Below are 20,458 nucleotides of genomic sequence, written 5' to 3' on the forward strand. Positions count from 1 at the left end.
GGAGTGCAACCAGTCATGAATACATCTTTCCAGTACAATTATAATCCACTTGAGGTCATAGGGAAAAATGGACAGTTTTTCAAAAAGGATCTGAAATGGTTTTCCTTATAATTATTTTATTTCAGAAATCATGAAGCATGAGCCCTTTATTACAATGTGAGGAAGGTGCTTAAGATTATATGAGCGAGCAATGGATCAAAACAATCCATTATTGGACATCACGGAAACTGCATCAGAAGGTAACATGGAGACTACAATGCAGCATTTAATCCTGGATGATGAAGGGATTCCTGTAAATATCAGTTTGAAACACCCCAGCACTGACTGTGCAGCAGCTCAAAGGGGTTACACAAAGGTAAGAAATGTGCTTATATGGCCATTGTATCAATACCTATTGTTCATCTTAACTGTTTCTTTCTTTAGACTTGAAAGGTATATTTAATGTGCCTCTCTAATTTATAGATAATATAATACAATTTACATTTGCATTGCTTTTCAGGTTGGGAGGACATCTCAAAAAAGTGGGGGTGGGGGTGAACTGTAGCTCAGTGGTTAGAGCACTCGCTTTGCAAGCGAGAGACCTGAGTTCAATTCCAGACAGGGCGAAACCTTGGGCAAGTTTCCTTACTCCACACAGAGCCTAATAATAATCCCTCCAAAACCAAAAACAATAATAAATTGGTCATTTTCAATCTACGACTGTTTGTGGGACACTGCTGTGTGCAATTGGCTGCCGCGTTCGCCCACAAATATACAGTCAATTCACTTTACAGTCTATTCTGTGAAGCGCTTTGGGACGTCCTCCCGACGTGAAAAGCACCATATCAAATGCAAGGATTATTATTATTATTATTATTAATTGAGGAGGTTGGAGGGAGGAAAGATGTACTTTTAACTTAAATATTTGATCTGTCATTATCATTTTGTATTCTAATGGAACTGAAAGTTCCTGTTTATTGCACTCTTCGTGTTGTGGCTAGGCTTAATCATGCTCAAGAAAAATCAATAACATGAAATTATGGTGCGCTCAGATCAATACTGTTGTATTGATCTTTTCTGATTAGATTGCTTACCTATTTTCATTTCAGGTTGATATGCCATATAGTACTTGACAGCTAACCAGGGCCGCGAACAATTTTATCGAATAAATACAATTTTTAGATGGCCAATGTAATAGTTGTATTTTAGACTGTTGGCTACTGTGATGCCCAACATTTTGAAACACATGATTAAGCAATATTCAAGCAATATTTTCCTATTCACCAAGGTAGCAGATCAAAGACTATAGGTTCAGAGTTGAAAGGGGAATGTCTCGGACAGATAACTAGAAGAATTTATTTACACCAAGGATATTAGAATACATTAGAATATACAGCACAGAAACATACCATTCGACCCAACTGGTCTATGCCGGTGTTTATGATCCACATGAGCCTCCTCCTGCCCTTCCTCAACTGAGCCTTCAAGCATAACCTTATATTCCTTTTTCCCTCATGTACCTATCTAGCTTTCCCTTGAATACATCTGTGCTATTTGCCTCAACTACTCCTTGTGTTAGCATGTTCCACAAATTGAACTACCTGAATGATTTGGAGAAAAATGGTTGAGGCAAGAATACTTGTCGAAGAAATTACGTAGTATTTATTGGTAAACTGGAAGGAAGAGTTCATAAAATCACTAGAAATGCTTTGATAAAGAGGCTCTTCGGCCCATTCAATCTGGTTTCTTTCAGGATACCATTGGTGGCTGAGGCTTCTGCCCTCTGTCCAGTAATTTTTCCACTTGGCTAAAATGAAATACTGTAAGCATCACTGCCACTTGATCTCAGAAAAGTTCCCTACATTTTCCATTGGCATGGAAAGTAGAGACTTCATCACACTCTCCAAATCTATAATGTGTATTTTATGTTGAATATGGTTATTGGGAGAAGCACAATAGCAGCCTTATCCGACGTTTACAGGCTTTATGTTTGCTTTGGAAGAAAGGAGCAGATATCACTCTTTGTAATCACAACAATGAGACAGCTGTATACACGGCTACTTCTACCATCCAGGGAATTCTGCCGTCTGCTGTAAACAGTACCAGCTTTCCCAAGAGGCATCTGCTATAGGCGTCCTGACCTCTAACAACTTCAGCAGGTGCCTGGGGATGCTGTAACGTGAGAACTTTTACCATGTTATCATCAAGCATATAGATGTAGTTACTGAAAGCAGAGGTAACAAATAACTAATGGCAGCTGTAATTCAATTAGGGGAGGGGGAGGCAAGATGCTTCATGTCTGTTTTGGAGGAAATATAATTTAAACACCATCTGCCACTTATTTCAGTCCTTCAAATGAAAAGTTGAAATGTGACGAGAGCTGAGCATCAGCCTTGATTATTTGGCTTATTTTATTTAATAAAGTGATATTGCTCCCATGAAATAATACATATCCATTGTAGTTTGAAAAGAGAAGGGAGTTTCTCCTGTTGTCCTGGCTAACAATCACCCCAAAATAAAATTGGGTATTCATTTCATGGTTGTTTGTGGGACATTACTGTCCACAATTGGGCTCTGAGTTCACCTATAAAATACCGTCACTCCACCCTGCTTTCTATGAAGTGCTTTGGGACAGCCTCCTGATGTGAAAGGCGCAACCTGATAATGATTTCCGACTACATCATGTTGTTTCAGTCAGAAGAGAAGTCTCTAAATGTGAACTGCAGCAACCTCGATAAACTGACTTCTTTAATGTTAGCTGTACAAGATGTGGAAATCTTAGAGACACCAGTGCAATTTTCACCAACAACGTACAAACCTGCGGAGATTGTTCAAGAATTTATTACATACAATGCGTAAGTTTATATTTTTTTAAACATAGATATTGCCATTCAAGGAAAAAACTATTTTAATTCTGATAATTTCCTGATTCATATTGTCTTTGGGTTGGGTTTGGGTTCTGCTTTGTAGCTATCCATCATTTAGATTTATGTATTTATGTTGCGTTAGAATACTAAAAAATCAAAAATTCAGTGTTATTCATAAGTATACATTCACCCATAAAAGAACGTATATTCTTGGCTGTACAACTTCCTATAAATGTGCATTGAAACTCATAAAATCTATTGTAGTTTTCAAGCTGACTGAATTTTTGCTATTAAACACTGCGCTGCTCTGCTTTACAGAGATCTGAATATTTGTGATTCAAAGGGGAGGTCACCCATGAGGTATGCAGACCAGGTGAAAAGCACATTAGGAAACAGCTGACTGACATATTGCTGAATCAACTATCTCTACAAGGTAAACTTATATATATTAGTGGGATTGATATATTTGGCAAAGATCACCAAGTTAGATTAAACTAATTTAGAAGACAGACACTGGCTGATATCTTAATATGTCTGTTGTTAAAAATAGCAACATGGTGTGTTTTCATTGAATCTTTATTTGCAGAGGATTTACAGGTCGTGAGAACTACCATGTATGAGGCAGCAAGTTTAAATTAAAGGGAAATATCTAACATGTTGCAGGACTCAGGAGTCTCAGGATAAAGCAGAAAGTTTTTGAAACGTTTGTACCATTGACCCCTGGTTGTTTTTACAGTCAGGCAAGAAGAGGAGGTCTTTGACTGTCCCCCTGACACAGAGTCATCTTTGTTAGGCAGTTGCATTGGTTGGGAACAAAAGAACTGCACAAATGTTGATTTCAGTACCTGTGGGTCAGAGGTAAGAGGATGGATTTCATGATTCTCAAAACATATCAAAGTGCTTCACAGGATTTTACTATTAAGTGTATTTTGTAGGTGAAAATCCTGATGTGTAATGTCAATTTAGTACTGAAAACATTAACCCTCACACTGCAAGCAGCTCCTAGAAATTTCTAAGTTAATTCATGTAATTTTGTATTGTCTTGGGCCACCATTTCGTTTAATTTTAAAAAAGGTTTTCAGCTCAATTTTGTAACATTGGGACATATTATAATAAAACTGCCCAGATTATAGGAATATATTTTCCACTGTAACACTAACCTGATACTACACAACTAAGTATTTGAAATACATTTTAAATTAATTTATTCTTCTTTCTCTGCCTTTCCATTTCCCCAATTCTTTTATTAATTATTTTTGTCTACTTACTAGTATAACTTAGTGACTATCGTCCGGTGGGGGGTGGGGGAGTTAAATGGAGTTGCCTCGGAGCTGAACTGGCTCCAAGGTGACATGCCTGGCAATGGACTATCAGAATTGAGCCAGCCCTCTGTGGTAGTCTCCGTACTCTGGTTCAAGCCAGTTGGGTCTGTAGTATTCCAGGGAACTGCTGAGGACAGCACAGCCAGCCTGAGTCATTGGCAGGACTTGGAAGGGCAGACCAGTCACTGGGGGAAGGGAGCCATCCCACTCAGCTCCTGTTAACCCTGCAAGCCAAAGCCCTAAAAGGTAGGCTGGTTCTAGCTGGACAAGCAGCGGGAAAGCTTGCCAGACAGCAATATCAATGGCAAGTTGTGCGGTTTTAGCTGGTTAGACTCCAGCAATACCCGATGCACACTCTGGGGTCCCCAAGCTTTGGCTCTTGCGAACCTGCGCCTAATACTTTACGGAATTAGGTAAGCAGGATGCATTCCTCCAGGGAAAGAGTGCACATTCCATCCCAATAATCTATCTCTGGGATTTCCATCTGTAGGCGGGATGCATGGAAATCTCAGCTTGGTTTTGATACTCTTAAGCCTGGTGATAGGTTTCTATTGGGCTGACTAAAAAAAAAACTAATAATTAATATAGCTACATAAAACTATATTTTAGCTTTTATTTTAATGGATTAATAGATGTTGGCCTTTGATTGACCGAAAAACAGCTGCAAAGGCTATGTGTTTTTAGGCAAATGTAAAGGTCTGGTCTGATCACAACCTGAACCCATCTAGTGAATTGTAGCTGGGCTTTGTAATATATAGGAGCAACGGTAAACAGATGGCTCCCAATGACCACAAGAGGTTGGTAATAAAGCACATTTCTTGACATAATAAATATTCTTTGTCACCTTTGCAATTTGTTTAAATATTTGCATAGAATTTCCAAGTACCGTATTATGCATTGCAACACACCTTAAACATTTAAGCTGAGTTATTTTTAATAGTACAAAATGATGTTATCAGTACCTTATCTAGTCATCTGAAAATTTACAGAACTTGTTTAACGTTCAGTAAGCCATTGTTCCTGTAAATAATTTCAGAAATGGAAGCTGAACTGGATGTTTCCATCAATTTGGTAATGATTTAATCTGTAACAGTGACTGACATTTTTTATTTACAAAGAATATATTCATATTTCAGGGCGAAACCTTACTCCCGAGGCTCTCCTGATTGGCTCCCGTCAGCGCCGCCACACCTCAGGCGCTGACAGCGTCACCATCCATGGTTGCACACTCCACCATGCTAAGCCAGTCCGGAACCTTGGGCTCTTGTTTGACCCTCAACTATCCTTTCTACCCCAAATCCACACCATGACCCACTCTACCTTCCACCATCTCCGCAACATCACCCGGTTCCGCCACTGTCTCACACCGCAGGCCGCCGAGACCCTCATACACGCATTAATTATATCGAGGCTTGACTATGCAAACTCCTTGCTTGTCGGCCTCCTCAACTCCTCCCTCCGTAGGCTGCAGACCATCCAGAACTCTGCAGCTCGTGTCCTCTCCCACACCAGGCTCCGTGACTCTATCACCCCCATCCTTGCCCGACTCCACTGGCTTCCCATCACACAGAGGATACAGTTCAAGATCCTGGTCGTCGCCTTCAAGGCCTCCATGGTCTTGCTCCCCCCTACCTCTGCAACCTCCTAACCCCCTGCCATTCTGCCTGCTGCCTCCCCTCAGTGGACTCTGGCCTGCTTTACGTCCGCCATCTCACCCGCCCCACCATTGGCGGGCAGGCCTTCTGCCACTCTGCCCCACCTTCTTTAACTCCATCCCACAGTCCCTCTGCCTCGCTCCCTCCCTTGCCTCCTTCAAGACCCATCTCAAGACCCTCCTCTTCGGCCATGTTTCCGATCACCTTGCTTCTCCCCCTGCCCTCCACCCTCCCCAATCCTGACTCCCAGCTCGGGTATGAAACTCTGACTGTCCAGCGCCTTGTGACGTCCTCCCTACGTGAAAGTCGCTATACAAATGTAATTTTGTTGTTGTTACTCCACATGCCTCTGTTTACTTAGCAGTAAGTAGGAAGCAGTTGTTAGTTGATTGGCGGATCGCTTTCGGGGGTAATAATCCCTCAAAAAAACAATTTGGTCACTCAATCCACGACTGTTTGTGAGACATTGCCATGCACAATTGGCTGCTATGTTTCGCCCACAAAATACATTCAATACACTTTACACAATATTCTGTGAAGCGCTTTGAGACATCTCAACGACATGATAAGGTGCTATATCAAATGCAAGGATTATATATATATATATATAACAATGCTATTTAACATATCCACAACACAATAAATAACCTGAAAACCTATTTAATTGTAGCTGATTATATTGTTTTGAGTGAATAAAACTTTGAGTAGAATTGATAAAAACTTTAAAGTGAAGAAATAGTTATTTGTTTATTGTTATTAGGTCAAACAAATTTTAATATTCTCAGCAGAATGGATTTCTAAAGGGTGAAACCATATATTTCACACAAAGGGACTGAATTTGCAATGATTGTGTGATATCTACTTTCCAGATGCTCAGTGAGGATGTAGAAAACTCTTTGACAAACACAGCTACAGCTTTAGCTTCTGAAAGCAACAGTAAGTTGAATAATCAATGTTGTAGAATAATTACAGAATCTCAAAGTACAAACCCAGATACTAGAGTGTGAAAAACAAAATTAAAATGTTGGCAATTCACTGCATTGTTTACTCCGAAATAATGTTACATGGAAGCTAACAAAAGAGGAAGATAGGTCGCCATTTCAGGTATCCACCTGAAGACTCTTATTTTACATTTCATGTTTTAGTCACAGCATTCAGAAACACAGAGGTTGGACAGTTTCATTATTAACTCTAATATTATAGAGTTTTTATGAGCACTGTAGCACACACATATTTGGCTCCTTGTATTCAGTATTTATACCCTTTGTATACCCTAATTACTGTATTTTTTAAAACTGTATGAATGGATAAAGCACTCTATTATCACATGTCCTTGTTCCTTAGAATAGTACATTATTGTTCTTCCCAAACGTGTAAGATGAGCTCAGGGCAGGTAGGCTTTTCACATGTTAACACCTGTCTTCCAAGCATCTATCATTGGCTAATACACACATTCTACTATATCAGCCCAGACCAGTCACAAGTTACTGCAAATACAGCAGGGACCTGAATACACACAGTGAAGTGGATTGTTTAGCAAACAGGCTTTGTGAGAACCACTAGACTGGACAGTACCGCAGTTTATACAAGGATAAAGAGAATAAACATTACTTCTGATGCCTAATTCTTATTCTCAAGCACACATATTTCATCCAGACTCTACAAACCACAGCAGGTATACATTAATGTTGTTTGGTATGGGATTTATGTATCTGTAATCCTTGGAGCACTATTGTTATGTTTTTGCTTCTGAATTATGTAAAGTACATTTACATTAGAGCAGTTCTATGGTTGCCTAGATATTGTTTTGATGAAAATATGTTTGCAAACCTATATGGACAGGGGCGGGGGCAAAGACTGGCGTTGGGTGGAGATGATTTTAGTGGGAAACACCCTGTTTTTGTTTCTGTGCATGGTTGATAGGTGTAATGTAAACAGTCTCCACCTTTACCCGATCACTTGCCACCATATTTAGCCTGGGAGCTGCATCTGAACATCAGTTAACTTTACATTTTCCAACTAGCTCTACTGTGAGCTTATGTGACATGATTACATCAATCTTACAGCCCGTGTATGGAAATTAACCCAGAAGTTTTCGAAATAAAGGCTCCTCCTCCAAGCCTCACTTAATGTAAAACAGGAACCATAGGATAAAACCTACCATAACATGATGCCCTCTGTTATCTCACAGCCCAGTCAAATTTAATGAAACACACCCTTCAAGTGAATTGAGCTCCAGTGACTCCTGAGATAGTGATTTGAATTTTCATACTTGTTGCAGGCAATTTTAATAATATCACTTTTGGATTTCTATGAAATACAGTATCAGAATGTTCTTTGGAAATAATTTGCAGAGTTGTTACAGTCTGAAATGCTCTGCCTGAAAGAGTGGTGGAAGCAGATTCGCTAATAGGGAATTAGATAGGTACCCATAAGGGAAAAAATTGCGGGGCTATGGGATGAGAGTGAGAATAGTTGGTAGCTCTTTCAAAGAGCCGGCACAGGCACGATGGGCTGAATGGCCTTCTTCTGTCCTGTAAAATTCTATGATTCTGGAGAGGCTAATGTAACCGGAGTAACCTAATAAAAGTTTGATTTTATAGAATTGTAGATTTTATAGAATTGTTTCTTTGAGCAGTGCTGCATTTTCCACTGTTATTCTTGTGATGGATGCTTCTGATTTTGTCCAGAGATATCTGAAAATCATCTAGCAATTAAATATTTCACATGTGGCACTTTTATTTTCCTTGGAGAGGAGATTGAGTTGCATTACAATATATTAGATTCTCACTGGAAGTGTCATCAGTGAAAATAAATAATGTTCAATGATCTTTTTGCAAAACAAAAATCTGCTCTTTCCAGGTCAGAAGATTCTTCTTTATCTTCACACTGCAAAGCATACTTTACAAGAAAGGATTCAAGTGTACAAAGAATTAGAAATGAATAGGTAAGTAACAGTTCTTGGAATGGAAACAAGCATTTTAGCAGACCAGCTGCGGAATTTAAAATTTAATTTTGTTTTCTTTTCTGATGTTCCATATGAGATAAATATTGTAGTCTAAAAGCTGTAATCAACAATAATAATAATAATCCTTGTATTTGATATAGCGCCTTATCATGTTTTCAAGATGCGTCGAAACGCTTCACAGAATATACTGTCAATTTTGTGGGGTTCAAACAATCACCGAAGCATGAGTCAAGATAATGCAAATTAATATATGGTGTTTTCTACAGTCAAGATATGTCATTGGGAAATTCCTGGAAATGTCTTAGAAAGGAACGGCACTCATCATTACCAGATGATATACTTCTGACTCCAATGAGATTGAAGAGACGCTCCTCACTAAACATCACCAGAAGGAGCGGTTATATTAAACAAGTACCTAGCCTTAACATAGGCACACAAATGCAGGGGTCACAGTCTGAGCCAAACATCACTGATACTGAAATCCACTTGGATTCCTTGCCAGCCATGAAAGCTCATATTCAGCAAAGTAAGTTTCTAGTCTTATTTTTTCAGTCTGAGTGTTAGTTTAGTTGTAGTGAAAAATGTACAGCTTTGATTGCCTGAAATTATACTGGAATGGATTTTACCATTAAAAAAATACAACCTGACTTGCAAAACATGTACTTCAAAGAAACAAAACCAGTTTTTATAGAATAAAATATTTCCCTTGTGTTATTCCAAACCATACACCTAAATCAACAATGAAGTAAACAATTATTTATTTTAAACAAACATTATAGATATTTTATTTCTGGCACGTAAATAACATTTTTGAACTGAAATTATAAAAAAAATCACATCAGAATTTTATGTGCTTAATCCCTAGCTTTGCAGAACAGGAACAATGAGACTATCAAGGTACTATATTGATTTCAAATATATATATTAAATATGACAGTACCACCAGTTTTGTTTTGCATAAGGCTTTACATAATGACTGTTCACTTATAACTGAGAATAACACTGGTTCTATTTTAAATAATTGTATATGTTGCCTTTTCTGTCTTAAAAAGAAAGAAAAACATATTGACTCATAGCCCTATATTGAATGAACTCGAATGAACGCTAAATCTATGATTCGGAATATTGCAGGTTGCTTTACCTCAGCTAAACACCAGCCATGACAGGACTCCAGTTCCTGTGCGCCTCGCTCCACTAGAGTGTAAAACAGCCCTTGATATTTCTAGTACAATTCTACTGTCAACACCCTCAAAACCATCACTCCTTCCTGCTTTATCATCTCACATATCAATCACAAAGACAAAAAGAATGAAGAGGCAATCCTTACCACAGGATCACAGAAGTAAAGCTGTGAGTGAATATGATAGCAGTGGTACATCTGGCAACCCAAGCTCCTTGGATATGGTTGAGACTTCGCAGAGCCTAGTTATCCAAACATCAGATAGAAGAGATGATATTGACATTGCGAACAATTGCAAATTAAATTTACCACCTCCTCTGTATGTGGGTGAGCCCTTGGGTGATGTGGATACAAAATGTAACAAAGAGCTTCATCTAATTCAAGAGAATGATAAATATTTCTGCTCAAATCACGTGAACCATTTGGTACCTACAGAAAATAGAGAATGCACTTCATCTGGGTCGGATGAAAGCAAATTGAAATGTAAAGAACCCAATACTACAGAAATAATCTTGTCTAATGAAGAGGTGGCACATACTAATTGTTGCAAGGATATCGCAGTATTATTGGATTCAATTCAGAATGAAGAGCTGAACTATCAATCTAGTATAAGATTGCACCATGTTGGAGAACACCTGGACGGAAATGCTGTTAAATCTACTGCCAGGGATCTGTGTCAAAGCACAAATCTGGAGAACGTTTGCAACAAAAGAGCAGCTAACTTAGTTTTTCTATGCAGACAAGAGACCCACCCATGCGATGATCTGTTTGAAGCAAACAAAGCAGAAGATATGATAAGTCAAAAAGGCAGTGTTCGGAATCCAACAGAAAACCTTGGAAAAAATATAGCTGTACCAGGAAAGATTACGGGGACAGAGTATGTGACTAATGTAAAACAGGAAAACTTAGCCCACAAAGATGTACAAACTGATTCAAAAGGCATTCCTGTCATATATGTTACATTGGCAAACCAGCCACGTAGCAAGTTACAGAATTTTTCAAGACAGACTGCTACTAAAAGGAGAGTTAACAGTTATACCACAACTCATGATGCCAACCACAGTTTTAATGTTTTATCACAAAATGAAAGAGGTGCGAAAAAGAAAATAGCCAAGTCAAATTTTGTGAATCAAAGGAATAGTAGCTCAATTCCAGCCAGGAGCAAACATGGTTACAAGGCATCACAGTACCTTTCTGTTCCAAAGCAGCGTGGGCCAATGCAAAATGTACATTTGCAACCAACTGTTCGTTCCGTGAAATCTAAACAAGGTCCAAGTTTACCTTCGATGGAGAATGCTGGCCTGAACCAAATTTCATCAAAAGTGCAAATGAAACCACAAATAAAATGCCTGTTGAAAAATGGGTCAGTTCCTAAAAAAAGTCTACCACATATCAACAGGAGTGCAAGTAGTCTAAGCAAACCATCAGTTCTACCGATTCCAAGATCACATTCGCTCGCTGATTTCTCAGAGTTAAAGTATTGTGATATGTTTCAGGAAATAAATCCAGTTGACAAAGGCCCAGGAATTTATGAAATGTTTGGCACTCCAGTGTATTCGATCCTGCGAGAATCCACAGCATTAGATAATAATGATCAGGCTGTTCATTCTGCCCCACCTAGAAGAGCATCGACATGTAAAAGTCCCAAATCAAATAAATCAACTGCAAAGAATATCAAAAAGAATTTGAATTCTAAAAATAATAAAAATTGCACGAATGTACAAAAAGAGAACATAGGTATATTACAAAATAAGAATGTGGGTATATTACAAAATCAAGAGAAGATTCGTCCACCGTTGAATAGTGATGAAGAACAAGATGACTTTGCGATAATTTCGGGCTGCGATTGGCATACAAAGACTTCCAGAAGTGAAGTGCTAATGTGCTGTCAGGAAAATTCAGGTCATTGCCCAGATTTTTCTGAGCCTTATGTTTATCAGGTGGAGAAGCAAAACTTGTCTACCATTACGGAGACCTCACTTGAGCAGGTTTCAGTCGGAGCAGAAGAATCTGAAAATATACTTCAGGAATCAGATCGCAATTGTGTCAAAGAAGGGGAGTTTGAACATAATCCAATCAATGAGAGCAAAGATATAATGCTCCAAAAATCCAATAACATAGATTCTTTTCCTACCAATTTATTCGAGTTAAAAAAACATCCACGTAAGAAAGACATAGAAATAATTAAAACATGCAAAGGGTTGGGATACCAAAGTAACACAGACGCATATGAATCTACAACTCTTTTGCCTAATGAATTAAATTTGAAGATTGTGGATGATGAAGAAGAATCTGCTACTTTATGTAGATTCGGAAACCACAATAACACTACCTCATCTAAAGCAGGATTTACTTCTGATTTGGATTCTAACCCAGGAAGCTTTCCAGGTCAACCACTGATGAACACGTGGACAGCAGAGAGTCCAGCACGTTGGTTTGAATGCCCCAGTCAGGATGATCTCACAAGTGAATTGCTCAGTTGTTTGGCATCAGCATTATTGTTAGAAGAAAATGATACCAATGAGCAAGTTCTACAACTGGTCACAAATGTACAGGAAAAGACAAATCATAAAACTAAGGAAAATTTACCCCAAAATGAAAACAAGGGGATGGCTGAGTACTGTAGAACAGAAGGGAAAAACGAAATAAATATTCAGGTAAACAAGGCAAGTTTTACATTGATTAATAACATTAATAGACAACACTCAAACAGGCATTAAGATAATAATAATCTTTGCATTTGATATGGCGCCTTATCAAGTCTTCGAGATGTCTCAAAGGGTTATATTTTGTGGGTGAAACACGGCACCCAATCGCGCACAAAGGCGTGGATTGAGCGACCAATTTATTATTTTTTTGAAGGAATTATTACCCCCGGGTTCCTACTTACTGCTAGGTAAACAGAGGTGTTGTGTGGAGTAAGGAAACTTGCCCAACGTTTCGTCCTGCCCGGGAAGCAAACCCAGGTCTCTCGCTTGCGAGGCGAGTGCTCTAACCACTGAGCTACAGGACTCCAAAGGTAGAACTAAGCACTAAAAAAATGTTGCATTGTGTACTTTTAGGAAATAATAAGTAATGCTTTTCATGACATATTTATTTTGTTCGGAACAGAATCCAGAATACTTTGTTACAAAACTATGGAGTACTCCTAGCAGACCAAACAGCTGCCTCGACAACACAATAAAGTCTGAATGTAGTTCCATCAGCTATGAGGAAACCATGACATGGACTAAAGGCAATGTGCTTGGCAAAGGAGCCTCTGGCACAGTGAGTAACCAACTTTAAATATCAAAAGTGAATTGACTGTATATTTTGTGGGCAAAATGTGTGGATTGATTCATTACTACTTTAAAATGCTTCCGTGTTTTCCCAAAGACTTGTATTTTACCAGAAAAATGAGTCCTGCTGAATAGGAAAATGAAAAGAATTAAACTCTACCAAAATCAACTTCTTGTAGATCGTTCCCTATAACATTTCAAAATGAATGCCTCAAGTTTCTCAGATAGTGGAATGTTGGTTTATACTGCCACAAATGATTTGAAATATTTCTGGTGGCAAAATATTCAGAAGTTTCCTGCTCCAAAATTGCATTCTCAGGACACGGTGGAAAAACAACAAAATTACATTTTGTAAAGCACCTTTCACGTTGGAAAGACGTCCCAAAGAAGCCACACAAATGGCTCTTTAATAACTTCAAAACAAGGGCTTTTTCAGATATTTGTACAGTTTTGTATGTTTTATTGGTGAATCACATTCTTAAGGTACTTTGGGCAAAATCTGAGCACATTCCAACAAAACATATTCAACACAATTTGCTTCAGGATCACAACCCACAAAGGAGATTTATGCTGTTTACTGTGTTTATCATATATTCTGTGTTTTGGGGGGGGGAGGGAAGGGGAGATTGCAGAATAACTTGGTTATAACATAATTGAGAGTTTCATACACTACTTAACTCAGATCACAGGCTGATTCTACCAGTCAGTAAGTTGGAAGTTGGGCTGCCGACATAGAAAAGCAATACTGAGCAAGCCTCATTGGGATGAGTCGACGCCCGTTCCCATTTTCCAGGTCTTGCAGACAAATGAACAATTGTTTTGATTCTCAGGGCAGAAAAAAAACTGCAAATGTAGTAAATTTACAATAAATAGATCAACATCTTAAAGTGAAAAATCAATTCATGTTGCTCTTCATCGTGGTTCAGCATCTTGAAATATTAACCCAGTTTTTTTCTTTCAACCCATTATACCTTTCTACCCTTCTGTTCTATTTCATTCCTTTCCTTCCAAAAGGTAAATAACGTCCACCCTGCATGTGAAGTCATGTTTTAATTTCTTTTTCAGGTGTACTGCGGCTTAACCAGCCAAGGACAATTAATTGCAGTTAAACAGGTTGCTCCAGATACAACAAATCACATTACAGCAGAAAAGGAATATCAGAAACTGCAAGAGGAAGTAGAGCTGCTAAAAAATCTGAAGCACATCAACATTGTGGGTTTTCTAGGAACAAGTCTGGAAGCCAAGGTCGTCAGCATTTTTATGGAGTTTGTCCCGGGCGGCTCAATTGCAAGTGTCATAAATCGATTTGGGCCCTTACCTGAGGCCGTTTTCTGCATGTACACTAAACAGATTGTACAAGGAGTGGGCTACTTGCATGAAAATAGAGTGATTCACAGAGATATAAAAGGCAACAATGTGATGCTCATGCCTAATGGGATCATCAAACTCATCGACTTTGGATGTGCCAAACGGTTGGCACACGTGAATATGAATGGTACATACAGTGAAGTGTTGAAGTCAATGCATGGAACTCCTTATTGGATGGCCCCAGAAGTGATTAATGAGACGGGGCATGGCAGGAAATCAGATATTTGGAGTACAGGTTGTACTGTGTTTGAAATGGCATCAGGAAAACCCCCCTTGGCTCACATGGACAAAATCGCAGCCATGTTCTATATTGGAGCACAGCGAGGTCCAATGCCTCATCTGCCTGAACAGTTTTCTGAAGATTCCAGAGACTTTGTTCAGATTTGTTTAACAAGGTAAGGTATTTTCTTTGTGATTTGGGGCATAACAAGGAACTTGAGTACATAAGAATTTGAGGTATTGTACAGTATTGGGGGCAAGAAACATGTCATATTTCTTATTGTCTAATCTAGCCCTGACTCATAGAACCATATTTTCATGTTAAATTTGTCAGGGTGAGTAATAATGAAGCCATAATAGACTTGTAGTTATGCCACAATACAAATAACTGTAGTTAATTGTTATTTTTTCCATTGCATAGTGACCAACATAAACGTCCCTCGGTAAAACAATTGCTGCAGCATCCGTTCATTGTAAGGCAGCAGAGACAGAACAGAGAGAAGACAAAACTGTAGCAGAGACTGAACTTCAAGTCTCAAAGTAAGAGCCTTTATGCATATCACTTCAGTTATTGTTGAACATAGATTTAATTTAAAATCCTTCTAAAATATAATATTGCTCATGTATACTTGAATGTAGTATTCTAAAAAATATTTCACTGATACTTCCTTTAATACTGTACCATGTTGAAAGTAGTTTTTTTTCAATTTAAGCACTGTACTAGAATTCTTAATCTTTTTAATTATGGCTTAATCTTAATCTGTAGTACGTTGTCAAATATTTTTAAATTCCTTCACCAATTTATTCAAGAGAGGAAAGAAAAAATATTTGCATTTTGAAAGTATAAACCTGTTGCAGATCAGGTTAATTAAAAGATGATGGTTTCAGAAGTGTGATTCATATTTGCTGCAGTACATATAGCTGCATAATGCACTAGACTCATTTCACGGTGGTCTATTTATAAAGAGATATACAAAAAAATACATTATATTAATGTTAACCTCATCAAAACCTTTTATAATTTTAAACACTTCATTTTAGGTCCCTCTTAAGAATATCTTTTCCAGCGAAAAAACAAGATTTAATTTATAGAGCGCCTTTATAGTTGGGTCGGGAAAAAAGGCCTAAGCTCTCCAGTTTATCCTGACAGCAGTTGAACTAGCCCAAAAATGTTTTAACAATATTTTAAAATATTGAATATTTAAAAATTAATGTTCTGAAGAGCAGATTGTGCAGCTGGAACCTTCTCTTGCCACTATTCCCAATGGTTTCTCATTTTCAGAACCTCATTCTTTCGGGTTGGTGCATACTTATAATAATGGGTTGGGGAGAGGAACGAAAAAGGCCAGGAGCAATGTCACCTGCAGAGAAATAAAAACCCACAACATGGCCCTGATTCCCAAAAGCATTCACAAGTCTTCTTTTGATGAACAAGAGACATTGGCAAATTCTACCTCAGTTATGTAAAACAGCAAGTGTACTCAGTCACAAATGGGAAGAAATCTGGAAATTATGTTGGTTTTGAAATTTTTAGAAACTAGACATTGTAGAAAATACTGATTAATTCAGCTGCCAAACCTAGTTACAGCAAGTCTCTGTATAGTAGTATCATGCGGAGCAGCAAAATTGAATGTGCCTATTCAGGTGGACATTAAAGATCCCATAAGAAAAATCCTATATAGCACCGTATCATGTCATTGAGATGTGATAAGGCACTCCATCCACAGTAAAGTGGAGCGACTGTATTTTGTGGGCGAGCACTTGAAAAGAGAAGCAAGTTTCCCCTGGTGTCCTGACCAATAAGCCCCAAAATAGGTTATTCACTTCATGTTTTTCTGTGGCATATTGCTGTATGCAAATTGGTTATCGTGTTCACTACACTTTACACTGAACATTGTGAATGGCTTCGAGACACCTTGATGATGCAATATTAAAATCTAAGATTATGAAATACGCAACCAAATTAAATTTATATATGTAAAAAAANTCTAAACGTGCACATTGCCTTCCAGACCCCTGCCCCTACAATTGCTTTTCTGCTGGAAGTTCAAATGATCACTGAGTCTGCCGTTGATATGTGCAACCCCATTTGGTTCTGTAATAGCTTTTTGGTCCTTTGCAAACAGCACATAATCCACATAGAAACAAAGTTAAAAGAATGAAACCAAAATTGATAGTTTTGAAGGCTTTATTTTTTAAATAGATGATCAACTCTTTTGTACAAATTTCATATGAACATTGCATTTTCACAGTAGCAATAATGAGTATAATTAACTGGTCAAAGTGAAGTTTGAAAAAAAAAGTTGCATCACTTCAGAAATTATGCTTGCAATGCAACATTTAGGGTTTGGAGACTACCAAATTTTGTGGACTAAGGAAAACCTGTTAAATTAAACAGGCAATTTCACAAATGCGTTTTAAACTATTAGCAAACAGATTCCCAGTCACTTTGACAAACAGTATTACCCTTAAGTTTTTTCTCAATCATTATTTAACATTTTACTTACTGAAGAGGTTAAACTACAATACAGTGAAAAAAATTCTATCATGTAATATATTTGTATTGGAAATACTATAGGTTGCAGAGGACTACTGGGTAGTCATTCATGTTGAAAAGCTATATTAAAAAAATTGACAGCAATAAGCAGAAAAAATGTTCTCTCTTAAATGTCCAGTCAATAAAATTTCAAACTTTGTTAGTATAATCCACTTTTGTAATTCAGAGACTAAGATTATGTAATTATGCAAAATTCCCCAAATGACAGTAGAACCCCACTTTATGGGCACCTAATTATGAGGGCAACACATTATTCTGGGCAGTTTCTTTATTAAATAATAGTGACAGTAATCCCAAACTCATCAATGAAGACATGTCACTTAGGAAAAATAAGGGAAAACAGGCCAGTTTGTTGATTGCCCTGAATTTCCACTATACAAACAATGGAAATGTTAATTGCATTAGGTCGGTTTCCCAGTCATACTTTGATCTTCAGCCTCCACCACACAAATCTTTGATGGATCTAAAAGCAAACAGCATGTTAAAGTCGGGCTGGATTGCATTTAAGGTCCCCCTCAACAGTTGACGACAGAACAATTATGAAGGGTTATGAGAATATCGCAGGTACATGCTTCTCCATTTGATGTTGATGCGAATGTCTGAAGGGATTCATCTACTAATCTACATAAATTGTTTTTTTAAATGATAAAACAAAACGCTTGGGGAAAATTTAGACAAGACTTAAAACATTCAGACAATAACAATGACAACTTGCATTTATATAGCACCTTTCACGTGGGTAGAGTCCCAAAGTGCAATAACCAATTCCACTGAACAAAAAATGTTTTAACATATTTGTAAATAGTTCTATCATAGTGTACAATACACAGTTCATACCATGCTACATATGTTGTGTATTTTGATACCTGAAAGTCACCTTACTAAAATTATATCAAAGGTGATTTAAAGCATGCAATCTTCAGAAATCACCCTTTCAAATAGGTGAATACAGTAGAAGTGTTAATATACTGATGATTTTCTTTAAAAACATTTTAAAGAATGCATTTTCAGAAAAAATCCTTGAACTAATTTGTATCAAAATGACAATTGTGGTTGAAAAACAGTACACTTAAGCCTGTGCTGCATGCAGCTTTGAGTTAGATGATTACACAGGTTTCCTTACTAGTGAGATTTGAGACTCAGCAAGAATGAAAAGGACCTAAAACGGGAGATCTGTAAAGCATTAGTTGTCAATTCTACCACAACAAACTTTCTGCTAAATATATATGTTGCAACATGCTTATTGAAGGGCTGAGCATTATGAATGTACAGCCCCAGCCAAGGCTTAAGCAATGCATCCTCATAGCACGTCTTCTTTCAGAAACATTTTCATGACATTAAGAAATGCATTATTCTTTTTTATCACAGCTCTTGATGTGATTTACTTGTGAAATATACACCAGCATTCCCTGCCAGTAAAGATTAATACATTCTAAATGATGTACTTGAGATTTCATACAATCTATGATCTTTAGTTTTGAGTCAGTTCATTGGCTCAATTCGTTTCCTTTTGGCATAACCTTCTTATAAATAGGGATCTACTAGAGTATCCTGGCTGCAGATAACCATGGTGATTGATTTGTGTAGTATGTATTTTCACCCCCCCACTCCCCCGAAAAAAATGATCTGGGCTAGAAGACAGGTATTTTTGGGCCGAGAAAAGGCGTGGAGACCTGTAGCTCAGTGGTTAGAGCACTCGCCTCGCAAGCGAGACCTGGGTTTGATTCCTGGCAGGGCGAAACTTTCCTTACTCCACATTCCTCTGTTTACCTAGCAGTAAGCAGGAAAACCCGGTTGTTAGTCGATTGGCAGATCACTTTTCCAGGGGTAATAATTTCTTTAAAAATATATAATTGGTCACTCAATCCACAACTGTTTGTGGGACACTACTGAGCACAATTGATAAGTTTTGCCGACAAAATATACAGTCAATTCACTTGACAGTATATTCCATGAAGTGTTTTGAGACGTGATAAAGCGCTATACCAAATGCAAGGATTATTATTACTTTCAAGATTTACATATCCCATAAAAATTGGCAAAGGACAGGAGACCCATGGAAGCAATAAAACCCACTAAGCCCAATTCAGAAGAGTAATTATCGTAGTTCCTTAATTCAACCTCTAATATTAGGTTTGCCATACTAGCATAGTATGTGCAGCAGTAAGCAATCAGGACTAAGGGTACATGCTCAAATACATTCTTAGTGAGAGCAATTGATCTAATACAATTGGCAGATTTTTATTCAAGTTCCAAGTGCCAACATATCAGATTTTCATAATTAGAAGAAAAATACACACGTGTATAAATACTGCAGCCAACACAAAGAACATTAAGTTTAGACTATTTTGGAAGTGGTCCCAATAAGGTTGCTAATGATGGTAAATCAACAGTGTTTTTCTGGAGCCAGGATTCAGTAAAGCATTATGTGCCCCTGGCCGTACAGGATAACTAATAAAATGGTGCTTGAAAGGAAAATTGCTTAAAAATGTGCCGCTCTTTAAAGTAGATAATTGATACCAACAATGTATAGTAAAACTGAACTGTTGAACTTACCTCTACTTTATTTGGTGCATAGCATAAACAGTTTCAATGTATACAAGCGATTTCTTATTGATGTGCTGTAGTTGATCTCACTTCCCATCAGCAGTCAGTATGGAGCATTACAGCACACAACATCTGATGCATATATAAAAGTGCCTACTATGTTATGCCATTTCCATTCATTACAAATGCATGCAAAATTTATGAAATGGTAAGTAGTACATGAGATATCTTTGGTTATCAAATCCACCTGATTTAGGCCAAGGATAATATTTTCTGCCCCCTGACAGGAATACAAAATTAATCAATTTCATACTCAAATCTTTTCTTAGAAATATATTCATATTTTAACCACTTTCAACCGAATTTTTTTTTTAAAAAATCGAGTGAAAGACAAAAGAGAAAAGGTGATAACGGTTGCCAATTTAGACATCTGAAGCATCGCCAAATATCCAACTGCAGTATTTGAAGAGGAAATTAGAAACTGATGTACATTCGGCTAGCAATTGCAATAAAATTAA

At 37.7% G+C, this 20,458-nt stretch overlaps 1 protein-coding gene across 1 annotated transcript; it reads left to right on the plus strand.

The window, feature by feature from the left end:
- Positions 1-190: 190 nt before the first annotated feature.
- map3k19 (mitogen-activated protein kinase kinase kinase 19) lies at positions 191-16,269 on the plus strand. The gene is made up of 12 exons (XM_007896248.2): positions 191-355; positions 2,674-2,834; positions 3,165-3,219; positions 6,693-6,759; positions 8,686-8,770; positions 9,058-9,317; positions 9,657-9,688; positions 9,923-12,628; positions 13,083-13,238; positions 14,315-15,012; positions 15,258-15,376; positions 16,119-16,269. Exons 1-11 carry the CDS (start codon positions 191-193, stop codon positions 15,349-15,351), a joined length of 4,479 nt encoding a protein of 1,492 aa, XP_007894439.2. The 3' UTR covers positions 15,352-15,376; positions 16,119-16,269.
- Positions 16,270-20,458: the final 4,189 nt, after the last annotated feature.

The sequence above is a fragment of the Callorhinchus milii genome, unplaced genomic scaffold (genome assembly GCF_018977255.1).
Source record: "Callorhinchus milii isolate IMCB2004 unplaced genomic scaffold, IMCB_Cmil_1.0 Scaffold6, whole genome shotgun sequence".
Taxonomy (NCBI): domain Eukaryota; kingdom Metazoa; phylum Chordata; class Chondrichthyes; order Chimaeriformes; family Callorhinchidae; genus Callorhinchus; species Callorhinchus milii.